Source organism: Papaver somniferum, chromosome 11, assembly GCF_003573695.1.
Source record: "Papaver somniferum cultivar HN1 chromosome 11, ASM357369v1, whole genome shotgun sequence".
Lineage (NCBI taxonomy): Eukaryota > Viridiplantae > Streptophyta > Magnoliopsida > Ranunculales > Papaveraceae > Papaver > Papaver somniferum.
In genome coordinates, this window is record NC_039368.1 from 125691564 (window position 1) to 125709983 (window position 18420).

The 18420-nt window shown below is 37.1% G+C and overlaps 1 protein-coding gene and 1 long non-coding RNA gene across 2 annotated transcripts; both read left to right on the forward strand.

The window, feature by feature from the left end:
* The first annotated feature begins 2179 nt into the window (after positions 1–2179).
* Positions 2180–7106, forward strand: LOC113321953. Its single transcript, XR_003346923.1, has 6 exons — positions 2180–2498; positions 2630–2777; positions 3681–3784; positions 3956–4043; positions 4833–6731; positions 6842–7106. It is a non-coding gene; the product is annotated as an uncharacterized LOC113321953 (long non-coding RNA).
* An 840-nt stretch (positions 7107–7946) lies between these two features.
* On the forward strand, positions 7947–10774 carry LOC113321952. The gene is made up of 6 exons (XM_026569939.1): positions 7947–8705; positions 8826–8988; positions 9218–9394; positions 9504–9587; positions 9683–9764; positions 9912–10774. The coding sequence occupies exons 1-6, from the start codon at positions 8329–8331 to the stop codon at positions 10385–10387; spliced, it is 1359 nt and encodes a 452-aa protein (XP_026425724.1). The 5' UTR covers positions 7947–8328; the 3' UTR covers positions 10388–10774.
* The last annotated feature ends 7646 nt before the right edge of the window (positions 10775–18420 follow it).

Below are 18420 nucleotides of genomic sequence, written 5' to 3' on the forward strand. Positions count from 1 at the left end.
AGAGAAGGACCAATCTCAGCAACTGAACCTGAAGAAGCGGAAGTTCTAGGCTACTTGCAAGCAGCTAAATGGGCAAGAGCCAACAACTTGTCCACTTTCAGTGTGGAAGGCGACTGCAAAAATCTGGTGGATTATCTGAATGGAGAACCATCGCAAATCTCTTGGAAAAACCAAACTATAATGGATGAAGCGAAAAATGAGTTTTCTTTTTGTAATAACTTTAAAGGTTTCTATTTTGTTCCTAGGACTGCAAACAATGTAGCAGACACTTTGGCTAAAGTAGCTAGAAGCTTCAGAATTGCCGTTAACTGGGATACAATTCCCCCTTCTTGTATTCAGTATGCTTTAGAAGTAGATAAAATCTAATGATAGGGTATCTACTATAAACCAAGTACTAGATGGCTCTACTCGGGGTGATGTAAGGGTTACTAACTCCCAAAATTAGTTTTTCTTCTATGATATTTAACTTACAAAAAAAAAAAAAAACAAATGATATAAATTATCTTAATAGACAATGGTCATCTCCTATCGCACATGCCGAGACATTTCTTTCTGTCACTTCATCGACATTTGTTTATGGTTAATCAAAAAGAAAAATATTAGTAAGAAGGAAAAAAGCGCATCATCTTCACTATGGATTTCAGGCTGAATCTGAAATCTTGCAAACAGTTAGCCCGGCCACAGGCATTCAGTGCCGGAAATCATTCAACACTCGATGTGTAGAGTCAGACAAACATAGGGCTGCACAACGGGTAGGGTGGGTAGGATATGGCCTATTTCGGCACCCGACCCGCCAAATGGCGGGTCGGGTAAGATAGGGTAGCGGGTATAACCGTTTTTTTTTTAAACTTTGCCGCGAAACTCATCACTTGGTGGTGATTTTCTTTTTCGAATTTTTTCCCATGCTATTCCATTTAACTCTCATAATAATTGTCCTCTCACTCTCGCATAAAACGTGAAAAGCCCAACGAAACTGTCCCTCCAAATTTATGGAGATGTTTGTATGCAGCCGATAATTTTGAAAACCAGCAAAAGGGAACACATACTATGCTGATGCTCCCAATACTAGTGTGAACATACATTACTTCTCCACTATCGAAGAAACAAAATAGAATCTTCGTATGACTCATTTTAGGGTACTTGGTTCTTCATTTCAATATATCTTGACACACTTATTCGAATTTGGTTTTGTCTTCCATGACAAATTTTTAACATAAAACCAAACAATTAAAGGACAGACGGGAAATACTTATTTACTTGAACCCAGGTTTAATTTTCATTTTGATAAAGCTTAATTAAAACACTAATCAACAACAGTAATGACAGTTTGTAATATCTGACGGGATACTGTAACGACCTCGCATTAAAGGTCATGATGATATCCAAAATGAACGAAATCTGAACAGGAAGGTAAAGCCACACAAAATTATTACTGTTTTGAAATCTAGTTTTCATTTTCTTAGTAGAATGGCCACAAGATTCATGTCTTGAGTACTTACTCTATTAGCATTTGCGGATATGGGAACAAGAGAAACAGCTGAACCATCTCGAGCCAAGGGTGTTAGGGGCTGTTGGAATGTCTTTGGACGGTGTATGCTGCTCTAGTTGTTGTAGCTCAGGATCCGTCTTAGCGGAGCTACTTTTTCCTCTATCCCCCGCTGTCAATCTGCAAAGAAACCAGTTTCCATTAGGAACTGTTGAGAATAAAAATTCTAAAAACAAAATTTAGAGTCATGCGTTTAAAGTGAATGTTGTGTTAAAATGTGTCTGGTATCAGAAACTTGCATGTGAGACGAGCTTTGTCCGCGAAATTCATTGAAAAAAGAAAGGACAGGGATTATTTGGTCTTTTACATATGTTAGGCGGGTAAGCGGGTAGGGTAGGATAATTTCGGGTTTTATCCATCACCCTACCCATTCGATGGCGGATAAAATAGTGTTTACCCGTCAACCTACCCGTCAATGGCGGGTAGGATAAGATATGGGTAAAAATTCTGGCGGGTAGGATAGGGTGGCGGGTAAGGGCCCTAGACAAACAGTGGAAGGCCTAAGTGGGACCCGGGCAAGTCAAACACAAAAAGAACTTGGGGTATTTTAGTCATTTGAGTTGATAAATTCAGTCAAATGGAAATTCATTTGTCTCTCTCAGTATCTCTCTGCGAAAATTCGAAATTTGAAAAATATCTTGGTTTCCGCAAACTCCCGCTCAAACGCTTAGATCTATCTATTCTACTCTGTCCTCCTGGATTCCATTCCATACATCTCTCCCTCTCTCTCTAGATTTTTTTCATGGATTCAACTCAAAAAATCATCCCCAAATGTCTCATCGATTTACATCTGTGGAGTTACCACTCATTGCGTCATATAAACAAACAGTTCAGTGTTGTTTCTCTCGAGTCGAGTCACTCGTTATCTTGCTATTGCTGTTGATTCATCTACTTCAGAGATTCCTTCTTCCCTTTTTAGATGAGAAGGAATGTTGGTGACACGAAAATGCAGGTGGTACAATTATAAATTCTTAAATAAGTTTTTCAATTATGTCTTCTACCGAGTCAAAAGGGGAGTATTTGATAATTCATGTAAACATGTTTCTAATAGATGTTTTGGCTGCTGATTCTCATATGTTTCAGGATGATAATGATGATGATCTTCTTCTTCTTCTTCTTCTTCAAGTTGATCATGTATTTCTACCAAGTCATCTTTTACGGAACAAGGAGATTTATTGCAGGACTTGTCTGTGAAATTGCAGAAGAACACTTCTTAGCAGCAAGGAATAAGGTTAACTTCAGCTCAATTCTCCTTGTTCATCTTTTTAGGATTTATCCGGTGATAAAAATTTTTAAATTCACATGATTCAAATGTTTAGTAGTGTACCAAGTTCAGTATTAGTGTGTTGGTTCACTGTTAAATTAGGGTAATCATATCATATTTTAGCTACCTACTTTTGCAATTTAAGTGTGCTTCATGTGTCCTCATTTATGTATCAATTTATACTAGTCTATAATGTCCACTATTATGCTTTAAAGTATGATGTAGTACTAGTACAACTGTTGGTTACTAAAGCATGTACATCGTAAACCTTGCTGCTCCATTGATTGACTACACTTAGGTTAATTCAGCTATTACTCGTATGATTTTTCTCAATAGTATTTTTCTCGCCCGGAATGTTGTATTTATCTAACATTTGTCATGACATGTTTGCTAGACTTACCTAGGATCTTGAATGATGACATCTAAGTTGGACTTGGAATTCTTAGAAGCCAAAAGACTCATGAGGTGTGACCTATAATATAAGTATATATCGTGACACCATTTTGATTGAAGTTACTTTTCTAAAGATTACTTCATTTGCCAGATATTAGATTTTAGGCATAAAAGTTATGTGAACTTTAAACAATGTCCAGTTGATGCATGAACACTGAGTTGATTTTTTTTAATTGTAATTTTCTTTAAGTGCCCTGTTTCAGTCTCCATTGACAAATGTTCTTTTGGTACTAAAGTTTTGTACTAATGCCATAAAGATACTAGTGGTCTTTTGGTATCTTACCCTCAGGCATTTTAAGTAACCTGACATTTCTTTGCTGCATACATAATGCAAGTTCTTTTGAAATCAAGTCTGTTAATTTTCTTTTCTGTTCCATGGGTTGTAGTGTAGTACTGAATCTGTTTTATATCACATAGGTGATATATGTATGATGAAATAAGGGGAAGAAGCAGATGGTTTGGGCTTGTGACCATGTTCAAATGATGAAGTCAAGACTCCAGTGCAGCATTTGAATGGCTATGTAAGTTTTCTCGACAATCTAATTTTCATTTATTTTTCTTGTTACATGCTATGCTATGCTATTGGGAAAGACACTCTTGTGCACGAATTTGCATAACTTTTATTCTACTGATTTCAACTGCGTAGTAACTAAAATTCGAATCTGTGTTTCTTTCTTTTGTCATGACTTCAGATCTGGGAATAACATCTTAAATCAACTCTTCACTTGGAACCTGTATTTCTTCGACATATCAACAGTTGTTTTTAGTATGGAGTAGAAGGTAAGATCTATAGCACTCACAAATCCCTTGTCAGTGAGTTATTTTTCAGATTCACAGGTATATAGTCTGATAAGATGTGTGATTTGCCAAATTAGATAAGGCAAATAATGTCCAAGAAGATAATAATGGGATTCAGACAGTTATCTAACATAAGATATTAATCACTTTCTTATCTAATACAAGATATTCACATAATCAAACACTTGAAAGCTTTCAGTTCGTAATCTCTTCTAGATTAGTCTCTGAATTGGATCTGACTTCCAATTTGTAACTAATAAAACATAAACTTTATATAAAACTTGAGAACATCTTTGCCAACCTTTAGAAATGTCTATATTTGTTGTTTAGCTCATTTATCGTTCTTAGCTATCTTTGTGTATTTCTTTCTTTTCGTCTCTTTGGATGTTTGGTTTCGTGCTCACTCCTTTGGATGTTTTCTTTTTTTCTCTTTGATTTATAAATTTATTGCCTCCAGATTTGTTTTTAGGAAAATATGTTTTTTCATTTCGATCGGTCTGTTTTCACAAGCTCTGTTTCTCTTCAGTATTACTTAATTAATCGTTTCTATTGCTTTTGTTTTTCCGGTCAGTATGAATTAGAGATCAAGAGATCATAAGTGAAAATTGTGTAATTTGAAAAACTATGCCCCTCACCTTTTTTTCTTTCTTTCTTTTTCTTATATATCTGGAAGTCCTACTTTGTTTCTGTTCACATTTTGAAATCCAGTTCAGGTTGTAATCGGTCACTCTAATGTTCTACTGTTACTTACAATCTTTTCTTCATTTTCAGGATGTTTGATCACATTTTTAAGAGTGCATTTAGACGATTTAAACTTATCGACAATCCTGTAATACTAAAAAAATATCACCTGCTAAATTTGTTAAAACTTAAATTTCAAATAAAGCAATAAAAGACATCAAAAATGTAAGCTAAAGAACTAAAAAACTTCACTCGTTCACATGGACGGCAACCAATTATCACCATGATCCAAGACTGGAGATGCTTGAGTGAGTGCGCTTGGTTCCACTTGGACGGGAATTGATGACTAACACAGTTGAAATTTGAAGACGCTGGATTGAAGACCAAATTGCAAAGAAACTGCGCTCGGTTCCACCTGGTCAGGAACCGATGACTACCGCAGTAGAAGTTTGAAGACGCTGGATTGAAGACCAAGTTGCAAAGGAACTGCGCTCGGTTCCACCTGATCAGGAACCGATGACTATAGCAGTTGAAGTTTAAAGATGTTGGATTGAAGACCAAATTGCAAAGAAACTGCCCTCGGTTCCACCTGGACGGAACCGATGACTATGGCAGTAGAAGTTTGAAGACCAAATTGCTAATAAACTGCTTGGTACTTGGACGGTTTAAACTTATTGACAATGCTGTCAATACAAAAATACTAAAAAAAAACACCTGCTAAATTTGTTAAGCTTATATTTCAAATAGAGCAATAAAAGACATTTAAACCTGGACGTTAACCGATGACTACCACACTTGAAGTCTGAAGATGCTGGATTGAAGACCAAATTGCTAAGAAACTGTGCTCGGTTCCACCTGGTCGGGAACCGATGACTACCGCAGTTGAAGTCTGAAGACGTTGGACTGAAGACCAAATTGCTAAGAAACTGCGCTCAGTTCCACCTGGACGGGAACTGATGAATACCGCAGTCAAAGACTGAAGATGCTGGATTGAAGACAAAAATGCGAAGAAAACTGCGCTCAATTCCACCTGCACGGACCCGATGAATACCGCAGTCAAAGATTGAAGATGCTGGATTTTGAAGACCAAAATGGAAAGGAGACTGCGCTCGGTTCCACCTGGACAGGAACCGATGACTATCGCAGTTGAAGTCTAAAGACGCTAGACTGAAGACCAAATTGCTAAGAAACTGTGCTCAGTTCCACCTTGTCGGGAACCGATGACTATTGCAGTAGGATTGAAGACCAAAATACTAAGGAAACTGCGCTCGGTTCCACCTGGACGGAAACCGATGACTGCCGCAGTGGAAAATGGAAGACGCTGGATTAAAGACCAAATTGCCATGAAAACTGCGCTATGTTCCATCTGAACGGGAACCGAAGACTATCGCGGTCAGAGGCTGAAGACGCTGGATTGTGCACGCAATTGCGAAGGAAATTTCACTCTTCCACCTGGATAGAAACTGATGACTAGTCCAGATGAATACCGAAGTTGCGGGAGCAAAGACCTAATTATTGAGAAGTTGCGCTCTGAAACTCATGACAGTCGCGAGTTAGGATTGAAGGTATTGTAGTAAAGACCAAAACGGTAAGAGTCTGTAATTGAGTTCCCCCTGACCGGGACATATAAACACAAACCAGAGATTTTACACTTAAGGAGGTTAGATGCACGTATTCGGATTTTAATAGATGCAGTATTTAGTTTCAAATAAATATACGCCTTTTTTGATTTTTGATCACTGCATTTGGCTATTAGTTGTTCTTAATTATTCAGTGAAAGAGTCTACTTATCAACTTCAAAGGTATGAATTCTTAATTCCTACTATATCTTTACTAAATTTTGCATTGAAATATTTCTTACTTGGGCGTCGGAGTACCTTTTTTGTTTTTTTGCAGGTCTCAATTAAGTACTCCAAAGACAAACTCAGTAGAGATAGTTTATGAGGCAGAATGCTAGACTGCTTGGCATTTGATGAGACTGCTGCTAGGGTAAAGTTTCAATCGAAATATCCTTGTTTAGCTTTTGTTCTATTGCTGACAACTAGAACTGTGCATGCTATGGGAGACATTCATGAACTATGTTGTGATTTGTTTTGCAGAGACACATAGATTTGGAGATCCGGCATTCATGAAATTGACTACATTATAATCAGGGCAAAAGTCCCGACAACCCGTTGTTGATTCGGAAAGAGGGATGCTGCTTAGAAGGAATGAATAAGATGAGAACAATGCAGCTCACGGAACCCATTGTTAATTGTGAAACAGATTGCTGGTGCCTCTGGGAGAACGGTAGCTGTTTGGCTTTTGATCAGTTTGTCTCCAAGGGTATGTGTGGATACTAGTAGTACAGCTGGATCTCTTATACTTCTGCCCTCTCTTTAATATTCAAAACTAAGGTCGAAAATTGATTTTTTTCTTTAGCTAATATGAGGTGGTTTTTAGTCTTGAGAAAGAATTTAGAAGGTGGTGGTTCTTATGTGTCACCGCCAGAAGTATACACTCAGGGCTAGAAAGACTGGTTTTTGTGACATTATCATTGTAGTATGTGCTGGGCTGTTTGGGCCTGTGTTTTGTCTTTGCTGCTTGCAATCACCGGACTAACTAACATTGCTTCAACTCTCCGTAGTAGAAGAGCAGAAGTCGAGCTATGTCCACACTCCCACTCTGCGGTAATATCAGACGCTGACATTTATGACACTGCTTCGTTTCGTATACCAAAATGTGTTAAATTATTCGAAAAGGAGAGTGAGTATGCTTCTGGTGGTGTAACATTAAATTAGTCATTCCATGAACTTAAATTATATTTTAAAAAGTCATTAGAAGTAGGACGGAGAAACGACCACCGACCAAAAATCTGATTAGATGTAGTCATTATCAGCAATAGCAACGGTGACTATTAGGTTAGTCCTAGTCTAATGTTTGCGCAGAGTACAGGTTAGATGTGTTCTGTTGATGGAATCATACTTATTTTATTTTACAGCTTCAACAATGAGAAAAACATTTTATTTTTGGTGTACGAAAGCAAGAACGTTTGTTTGATTTGTTCCGTCCAAAACATTTCATTTTCAGTGTTGGATGGATTTGTTCCGTCCGTCCCCATAAAAGAGAAACACTAGTGGATGGATACCAGAAAAAGAAATAGAAGACTTGGTTTCTGTCACTTCATCATCAATATATTTGTTTATTTCCCATCAACACGAAAAGATTAATTTGATTTAATAATAACAAAACAGCATCATCGTCCTGAATCCTTATCCAAAACCCACCTATTACTTTCCAACATCCCTCGGTTTCAGCTACATCAAGCAAGTGATTATTTCTTGCCTCAGCTTTTGCTTGCCACTCTTTTCTTTTCATTTTTAATTTAACACCAATTTCTCTCTTCCATCTTCTTCTTCTTCTTCCTTGTTTTCCCTCCCAAGTCCAATCCCCTCGAATCGTTTTTCATTCATTTGGTCATCATCTGTTAGAGATTCGAGAGAGGATTGTTGTTTTTTCGTTTCTTACTTTTTATCCATTCTCCTACTTTTTCTTGCTTTACTGATTTTTCTTTGTCACTGTTCATTTTCATTTATATGATCAGCTCATGGCTTCACTGAATTCAGTAGTTGTAGTATTTTTGGATTCACTTAAGATGCCTTTTGTAATTGGACCAGTAGTTGTTTCCAATCTGCTGTTGTTTTCGCTTCCTGGTTTTGTTTTAGGACTTGTTCTTGGATGGTCCTGGAAACCCAAATTCCCAATTCTCTATTCTTCTTCTTTTGATACTACTAACTCAAAAGATTCCAATCATACTTATTTACTGATTTCCCATCTAATTTCAAGTTTGGCAAGTATACTCTATAAACGCTTTGTCCTTCCATTCCATTCTTTCATTTCTTGGATCTCCACTGTAGCAGCAGATACCTACTCCAATGATGATCCACTAGTGTCTCCTATACACTCTGCTGATGAATATTGCAGGTATATAAATTTTATCCAATCAATTTATTTCACAAAAAGGATATGGATGAATTGGATTTTGATTGAAATTACTAGTAGTAATCCAACTTATGGGATTAATCTTTGTTTCCGGCCCTGCAGTAGTAATTCCCCGGAGCCTGGAAAATCAATTGCTGTCACCAGTGAAGATGTAGAACATTTATGCCGACTTGTGGAGGGAAGAGATGGAGGTCGGGCGTGGACCCAAATATTGGACCGGCAAACTCCAACTATGCTCTACCAAGCTTGGCATCGAGATCCCGAGGTTAGTTCAATTACACCTGCTATTTTCGACGAATTTGACTTTAGTTCAGTTCATATAGTTCCCCTGCCATGATTGAACTGTTCGATTAACACAATGTACGGAATGATGGTGGGATTCAATACTAAAACCTTTGGGATTAAGATAGCGTAACCTGAAAATTTTGTTGGAATTTTTTTCTGCGCTTGTTCATTGTAATCCATGTGTCTAAAGATTGTGTTTTGCTTGCTAGATTGGCCCTCCACAATATCGTAGTAGGAGTGTCTACGAGGATGTCACTCCTGAGTTGGTGAGGGACTTCTTCTGGGATGATGATTTCAGGTCCAATTGGGATGACATGCTCATACTTGCTGAGACGTTGGAGGAATGCCCAATCACAGGAACTATGCTAGTTCACTGGACACGCAAGGTCTGGTGATTATCTTTAACCTCTCCTCTCTAAACGGACTTGGCTTGACTCGTGTTCTTGAATTGGATTCGTTTAGTAGTATGCTTCTAAATTCAATCTTTTGGTGCAGTTTCCCTTCTTCTGCAGTGACAGGGAATACATCATAGGGCGTCGAATATGGGAAGCAGGAAGATCATATTATTGTGTCACTAAGGTATGGTGGAAACTTTGAACCATCTCCGTTGTTGTAGGGCGGCTAGAACCTCCGTTTTGATGTCATCTTATGGCTAATTTCTTTTCATGTTTCAGGGCGTACCATGCTCGTCAGTGCCAAGACGCAACAAACCTAGACGCGTTGACTTGTATTATTCAAGTTATTGCATACGAGCAGGTAAAATCTTATCTCAGATTTAGTCTTTTATAGGCTGGTATCGAGTAGTCCTTGGTAGGTTCAGATGTTACTTCAGTTTTTCTTTCTGAATAAGCGAAAATACGAGCTACATAACTGAAGTATCATTTGTTGATGTATGTGGAACAGTGGAATCAAATAAAGGGGACGGCCAGCTGAGTGCGTGTGAGGTGCTGCTCTTCCATCATGAAGACATGGGCATTCCTCGTGAGATTGCAAAATTTGGCATCGGGAAAGGTATGTGGGGAGCTGTGAAGAAGATTGAGCCTGGGTTACGTGCCTACCAAAAAGCTCGAGCCTCTACCACAACATCACTGTCTCGGTGCGCTTTTATGGCTCAGCTGAACACCAAGCTCAGTGCAGACTACCTTAGATCCTTGGAGGTGGAAGTGATAAACAGCCAGCGTGACCCCCCAGCAGAGGCGGTTGAAACACAGCATTCCAATGATGAGAAACCATTAAAGACGCGATGCAAGAATATACCCAAACTCCTAATTGTTGGTGGAGCAGTTGTTCTCGCGTGCAGTCTTGACAGGGGGCTACTTACCAAGACAGTTGTATCCGGAGTCGTCACAAGCTTATTCAAGATTGGAAGAAGGTTGTGATCACTCTAGAATGGTGCGTACCGCTAATTCATCACCTACAAGAGTTTATCATATAAGTTATCAGTTAAATGAGAATATAGAGAAGACGAAGATGTGCCCAAGCAAATAGAGCTGTATGTCGAGAAAAAAATCTCAATTGTCCTGTTATGGGTGTCATTAAGCATCTTATCTTATTCTTTAGAGCTAGTAAATGTAACGGCAGAAAAAGACTTTCTTTGTCTACTGCATCATCTGTCAGAAAGAGTATGTTGCTCTGCAGTGTTAAACTGAGGTGTCCCTAAACAACATATCGGAATCAGTCAACATATCGGATAGGGCCATGCTATCCCGCACATAATTGCATTTTAAGATACAGCTGTCATAAAACATATTGCAAACAGATCCTCACCATCTCTTGTTCCTCGTGTTTATGATCTAAACATGGTTGCAGACTTGAAGTAATATCTTCCTTCATTCATTTTCTATGTGTTTATTTATCTCTTTGATTCCAAGTATCCTTGGATAACATCTAAATAGCTTCTTAGTCATGGAATTTGAATGTAACCCCCAATCATCGTCGTGAGCTCTATTTACAATAAGATCAACATCCTTCTAGATCTTTGTTATACCAAAATCCAACATTACAATCAACCCATTTGTGTTACCATTCATTCTACCGATCAGACACCTATGATTATTATGAGTTGAACATGAATCCTCTTCCGCAGAAGAAAGTTCCTTGGAGTATTTTGCTAGGATGAAATTTTAACGAATTTGATAAGTGTCGAGGACTTGTTTATAAATACTCAACAACTCACCATTTATCCAGATGTAAAATTTGATAATCGCTTATCTGCTAGCTCATAAAGCTATCCCGCACTAGCACTTCCCTTTCGTATATATCTAGCATTCCAACTAGTAGCGAGATAGTTTCGCTGTTTGGTTCAGCGCAGAGAAAAATAAATTTTCGCTGTTTGGTTCAGCGCAGATTGATTTATTTTTTGATTTGACGACTGAGATGGTTGCGCTGTTCCATTCAGCGCGACCACAGGGAATGGTTTCAGCTCATCTAGATGATATATTAGAACTGTCATAGGAGTTAAGGGGTTATTCTGGCTGACGTGGATTTCCAATCTAGATGTTAGATTAGAAGACCATAGGACTTAGCGTTATGCTAAATCTGTCTCGATGCTACCTACAGTGGTAGGGCTAAAATCAAATAATGATAGTGGTTTCTCTTTTGCACCAATGTACTATAACTGGACTGCAGGGGTGTTTACAAACACTGAAATAGAAATTATAGCCACAAAATGCTGGTTGATTTGGAAGGAAAGGTGTCTCAGAATCTTTAATCCAAATCTACCACAAGCATTCAACTATCTTTAGCTGTCCAGAGACACTTGAACTGTTGGTATTCTCTGAACCAATCAGCTGAAAATTTGAATCAGGGAGCAAACTCTGTCATTGCTCTACAAAGACAAATTGATAGTTATGATCAAGGATGGTCAAAGCCTTTAACAAATGCCTCTTGGATTAATTCTTGTTCAGCTAGCCGCTGGATATGGTATAATTCTTCGTTCTGATATAGGTGGAGCTATCCAAGCTACAGCTGGATTCTTCAATGCATCAACTGCAGAAGAAGCAGGGATTTTGAGCTTATTGGAAACGGCTAGCTGGGAAAATAACATGGGCATACAAAGCTTTTGGGTAGAAGGGGATTGTCAGGGACTATTATTATATGCTTTGGAAAAACCAAGTAACATTATTTGGAGACACGAGACAATAGTTTCCGAGGCAGTGAAGATCTTACAATCTTGTGATTTTTTTTTGTTTTTTTTTGGGGCGGGGGGGGGGGGGGGGGGGGGGGGGGGGGGGGGGGGGGGGGGGGGGGGGGGGGGGGGGGGGGGGGGGGGGGGGAATGCAATGAAGTACCTGATATCTTGGCTAAAGAGGGCACGCAAAAGGGAAATACACAAACAACAGTGGTTGCAGATGCCAGACATTTTAAACTCTGTTTTGTAATCATTTTTTTTTTTTCAAAATTCAATTGTATTTTTAATTTCAGTCAACGGGGATACAACAATATTAACAATATGTTGGTAGAAACCAATAGTAAACTTGGATTGCCCCTAGAATTTGAAACTGCCAATTTTTTGGATGGGTGGGGTGGGGAGGGGGTTTGCCTTAGAAGGCAAAAAAAAAGATAAAAAAAAAAAAAAAATCCGATGTAATTTATTTTTATACCAAAACCAAAGCCAGGTAGTTTTTTTTTCCTTAAAAATGTAATCATATTTATTAAAAACATTAGAGAAATGAATATTGGGTGTTTGAGGAGGCTTTGAGTATAGAGTTTTCATTTAGAGGAGTGTTTCCTTCAATTCAGGTTTGGTTACTCTCTCTTTCTACAAATTTGATTTTCACCTAATTTCTCTCTTGTTCTTAACCAAACACTAATTTTATTAGTTATCTACGACCCTTTAGCTCAAAGATCAAGGTTCAAATTGTTTTTCATAATTGTTTTTTTTACTTTTTCTTTGTTTTAGGATTAATTTTTCTTTTTTGACCTTTGTATGTGGAGTAGTTCTGGACGAACTTTCCAAAGTGAATTATCCAAAAATCGTGTAAGCACATGAAGGGTATGCTCCGCCGTACTAGGAAAAATAAGGGTCCCATTTTAAGTTTTGGTTGGATCTATATGATTTTGGGGTGGTCCATTTGGACGGTTCACCAAGAGTTTTCATTGTATGTGTCTGTCTTGTTCTTTTATGTAATTCTTTTATCAATAACTTTACTGTTTCTTTCTTTTTTCATAACTTTTCTTGTTGTTTGTGTTAAAAATAATTATTTTTTGTTTATCATAGAAGTAGATATGGGGAATTATAATAGAAGCACGAAGAAGAGGGCAAAATTAAAGTAAGCGGATGCGAACGTAGTAATGGGGTATGTATGTATGTATGGAGTATTTGATATAGTATTATAATTTCTAATTATATTTATTAAAAACATTATAGAAATGAATAGTGAGTGTTTGAGGAGACTTTGAGCTTAGGGTTTTCATTCAGAGGAGTGTTTCCTTCGATTCAGGTTTGGTTACACTCTCTTTCTATAAATTTGATTTTTCCCCAGTTTTCTGTCCTTGTTTTTAACCCAACACTAACTTTGATAATAAATCTTCGACCCCTTAGCTCAAAGATCAAGGTTCAAATTGCTTCTCTTAAAACCTTTATTTTTCTTTGTTTTAGGATTTTTTTTCTTTTTTGACCTTTGTATGTGTAGATCTGTAATTTGTTTTGTTCTTTTTTGTAATTATTCTATCAATAACTTTACTTTTATCTCTTTTTTTCTTGACTATTCTTGTTGTTTGTGTTAAAAGTGATTCTTTTTAAATTTTATTGTAAAGGTAGATATGGGGAATTATAACAGAAACAATAAGAAGAGGGCAAAATTAAAATAAGCGGAGGCGAACGTAGTAATGAGATCTGTATGTATGAAGTACTTGATAAGTATTATAATTTCTAATTCTATCTATTAAAAACATTAGAGAAATGAATAGTGATTGTTTGAGGAGACTTTGAGCTTAGAGTTTTCACTCAGAGGAGTGTTTCCTTCAATTCATGTTTTGGTACACTCTCTTTCTATAAATTTGTTTTTTCCCTAATTTTCTCTTCCCCAACACTAATTTTTTTAGTAAATCTTCGACGCCTTAGATCAAAGATCAAGGTTCAAATTGTTTCTCTTAAAAACTTTTAATTTTTCTATGTTTAGGACTTTTTCTTTCTTTCTTTTTTGACCTTTGTATGTGTAGATATGTAAATTGTCTTGTCCAAAGTTTCAAATCTCCGAGTTTGTACAGATGTTGTTGGAATTTCAGCTTCATAATCAATATGTTATACTCTTAAACATGATTACATAGAACTCATATGCTGAAATCAAGTATTAACCTACTATCTACATGCTCTACAACATCTGAAATAGGTATAAAATCAATCATTATTTCTCGTCATTAGCTGAACAAAACCACTAATAATAGCACTCTCTACACTTAGTTACTTCTGAATTGATTAACATCAGTAAGAGAAGAATAGAAGCTAAGTCATTGAACCCATAATTACTTAATGAGTGTATCTCTTGACGGGTGTAGATAATTCCAGAAAACTTGCATCAGCGTATTTCTGCAAGTGAGCAGTATAAGCCAAGCCCTACTATTTGTGATTCGATCACATAGCTGGTCTTAGATTGAGCTTCGTGGTATATTGTTTTAGGATTTTTTATTTTCTTTTTTGATCTTTGTATGTGTAGATTTGTAATTTGTTTTGTTCTTTTCTATAATTCTTCTCCGAATAACTTTACTTTTCTTTTGTTTTTTCATAACTCTTTTTGTTTGTTTTGTTAAAAGTAATTCTTTTTTGTCTATCGTAAAGATAGATATGGGGAATTATAACTGAAATAATAAGAAGATGCCAATTGCAGTTAAAATAAGGTAGCCGGTTAAAATATGTTTTTAGTATTTTGTTATTTTACTACTTCAAAAAAAATGTCGGTTACTCAAAAGAGTCAGAACAATTGCTGGGTTCGTAGCTCAGTGGTGAGCAATTGAATGCATCTAAATAGGTCCCTTTTTTCGTTATTGTTGATTGTAAGAATATTTTTTTCTATCTTCATTAGTACTCTCTCTGTTATAATATTTTTCAAGAGGTAAGTAAAAGTTCGTTGCTCGGACTTGTAAAGATTTAAAAATAAAAATATATACAAAATATTTGTCACAATGGGCGAGAGGTACTGGGACTAATGATTCGGCCATTTTTCATTTTCAAGTGGTTCAGAATTTAATTCTAGGCGATTATAGTTCAAAACAAAACAAATATTAACTCTAGTTTATTGCCAAGATAGATTTTATAAAATATTACTTGTATTTCTTAAGCATGGCATATCAAAAATCCCTAGGACTAAGCATAAACCATCAAATGAAATCACAAATAATTAATTAAAATCATAATTCAATTAAAATTGGTGCAAAAAGTAAATATAGAATTAAATAAAATTACCCCAAGTATGAAGTTTGGCCTCCTCCGTCGTCCCAGTGTTGGGTTTTAGCTCATCATAGTAAAAATGCTCTCAAAATAATTATTTATTGCCCAAAAAGTTGTTTACAAATGATAAAAATGAGTAAAACAATTGAACAGAAAAATCGCAACAGAAATAACTGTTGCAAAGGCGCCGTCCAGCTGTTACAAAAAGAACGATAAATGATAACTGCTGTTGTACGAAGAACTACGACCCACGCCTGTGTGTCTTAGACACTGTTGATAAACGACTGCTTCTGCGAGTCCGTTCTTCGTGTTCTTCATCTTCATCAATGGCAGCAGCAGCAGCAGCAGAGAGAAATCATGGTTCTCGATCTGCAACGTTCCTTCTCTCCTCCCAACTCTCGACAACCATTATAGTAGACCCAAAGATCATATTCATACTCAAAGACACGCTGAAATCCCTCGCCATAACTCCAAATAATTCGTCTTTACTCGGCAGTGAATAACATTATTTTTGAATATTTTCTTACCAGATTTAGAATTTCACACGTAAACTTGGATCCTTCATGCTCTAGTAAGGCTTATACATGCCTCATAAGTCATCCAACTCCTCCAAAACACTTCCATGCACAACAAAAACACACACAACACCGTGTACAGGTCGTGTTCACTCCGTGTAGCTCTGTTTTGAGCTCGAGAATCAAATCGATATTTCCAGCCAATTCCGATCAAATTCGACACCCAAACTATCTTCCTTAGGCTAAATCACATCTTTCTACCAAAATTAAGCCATTGAATCGACCTACCACTACTTCATTTCTTTGATCGAAAATTCTCCTTTGTGTGAACATTTTTCCCGCCAATTTTGAGAATTTGAATTGTTGAAGAAGGTGCCCCTTAGTAATTAGGTTACCCCTTATCCAAACTTGGGAGTCCGAATAACACGTGCCCTCCGGGTGCCAAAATCAACTTTTCGAGCCGAATTTTCTTAAAATATTTATTTCCAAAAAATACCTACAAATACATAAAATAACAAAATTAGTACAAAATCGAGTGCCAACAATATATAGTATTGAGAACAAATTGGTCACAAAAATGTGTCTATCAAATACCCCCAAACTTATTATTTGCTAGTCCTCGAGCAAAATTTATTCTTGAAAAGTGACCGAGTTAATCTCGGGTGGGTTTATCAGAGGTGTACCCACAAAAACCAATACTCCAGACCCTAGCTATCAACGGAGAACCTTGGAAAGCACTAAAGAACCTCCTTGGTTGGCATACAATTATTGACTCTAAGAGGAAGAACCCTGGTGCGAAATTCCAATTGCTGTACACGAGTTTGCACTCAAGCATACTAAAATTCATATAAGTGACAGAGATCTACTAAGATAGTTTCACGATGGACATCATACTCGGAGTCAGACTAATCACATGAAAAGATTAAGAAGATGGAAAAAGAAAAATGTAGATGGTTGAAAAGTGAAAGGTGTTTCCCATATCTGTCTGAAGGCCTCTGCCAAGGTGAACCTAACCCAAATGACTGAGATACCGGTCTGACTAATATTAACACACTGGCATATACAAGGGAACCAGTGGTCAATAACTTAACTCTAGGTCAACACAACTGGCATATACAAGGGAACCAGCAGTTGACTACACATAACAATAACCATTTTTTTTAACTTAACGGCATGAATAGATCTTTTGGATCCAAGCGCATGCTTCTTGTCAGCAGATTACACGATAGTTCCCACGGGTCCTGCATTCCACGCTTGCTTAGGCGACGGAAACAGGGAGAACACACGCATATTGCTATCCAAGTGTTAATACTTATTCCGATTGGTCTAACTGGTCTGTTTTTTTTTTTTTTTTTTTTGAAAAGGTAACTCAGTCACTCTATTTCACCCTAGCAAAGGTAACAACTTGAATCGTGTGCCCCACCAAATCACTTGAAATAAAAGAAAACTAAAAACAGAAAGTGAAAAGGACTCGACGAGATATGGCGAAACTATCATGTTAATTCTAACACCTGAGCTCTGTGCTTTTATGAATAGACTCTATAGATGTTTCCATCTAGTCAGATTGGTTCCTCAGATCCTAAAACAAAAATGTTTCCATCCACTTAGATTGGTTAGTGCTATCCTTAATAGGCGTAAATTTCTAGGCTCTGGAGTTTATTTATTGCAACTAAAAAGTTTCTCCCATACCCCCAAACTTAAATCTAACATTGTCCTCAATGTTCTAAAGATAAAATTAAAAACATGAACAAGGAGAAACGGTTACTATTTGAAGTAAAAGAGTTAAGGAAGGATATTACCGTGTTGCGTGAGATTGGGTTACCTCCCAAGAAGTGCTAAGTTTAAAGTCTTCAGCCAGACTTAGGAAAGGATTAGTCAACTTGAACCATAAAGTAACAGTCGAAATAACTGTGGGTCTTCAAAACCAAATAGAGATGACCAAAGGAAACTGCAGTGAACCAAGAAAATGGACAAGAATATCATGCCCTTACCTAGTTTCCTGAAAACTATCGCTAATTGCGGTTCAGGTTCAGGTTCTATGAAAGGGTCTAAATAGAATATTTTCATTGGCTGCGTTTCTTCATAGATGGGATCCGAATCACTAGGTCTTAGAGTCTGTAAAAACTCAAATACGAACTTAGAATCACGAAGTAATAACCTAAATAATTGCGGATCCTCTAAGTCAATCATATATGACTTACATAGTTGACCACAGTCAGAGTAGTGGTCATTCTGAAGCAAATGTGTCGATTCTAATTTCCTAAAGTACTTAGGCTTAGTCTCAGAACTTAATAAGTGACACATTTGAAATCTATACGTTCCCACAATTGGAAGAAAACTATTTGGTGGGAAAACAAAGTCAATCTGGGTATCATAGCTTGGGCAAACCACATCAACCAGAGGATAGGTTTCTAACGACTGAACCTTTTTCAGGACATCATTAGGTTCGGGAAAACGAGTATGAAGGTAATCTTGTAAAATTGTCGAGGCAGAGATATCAAGTCCTAAG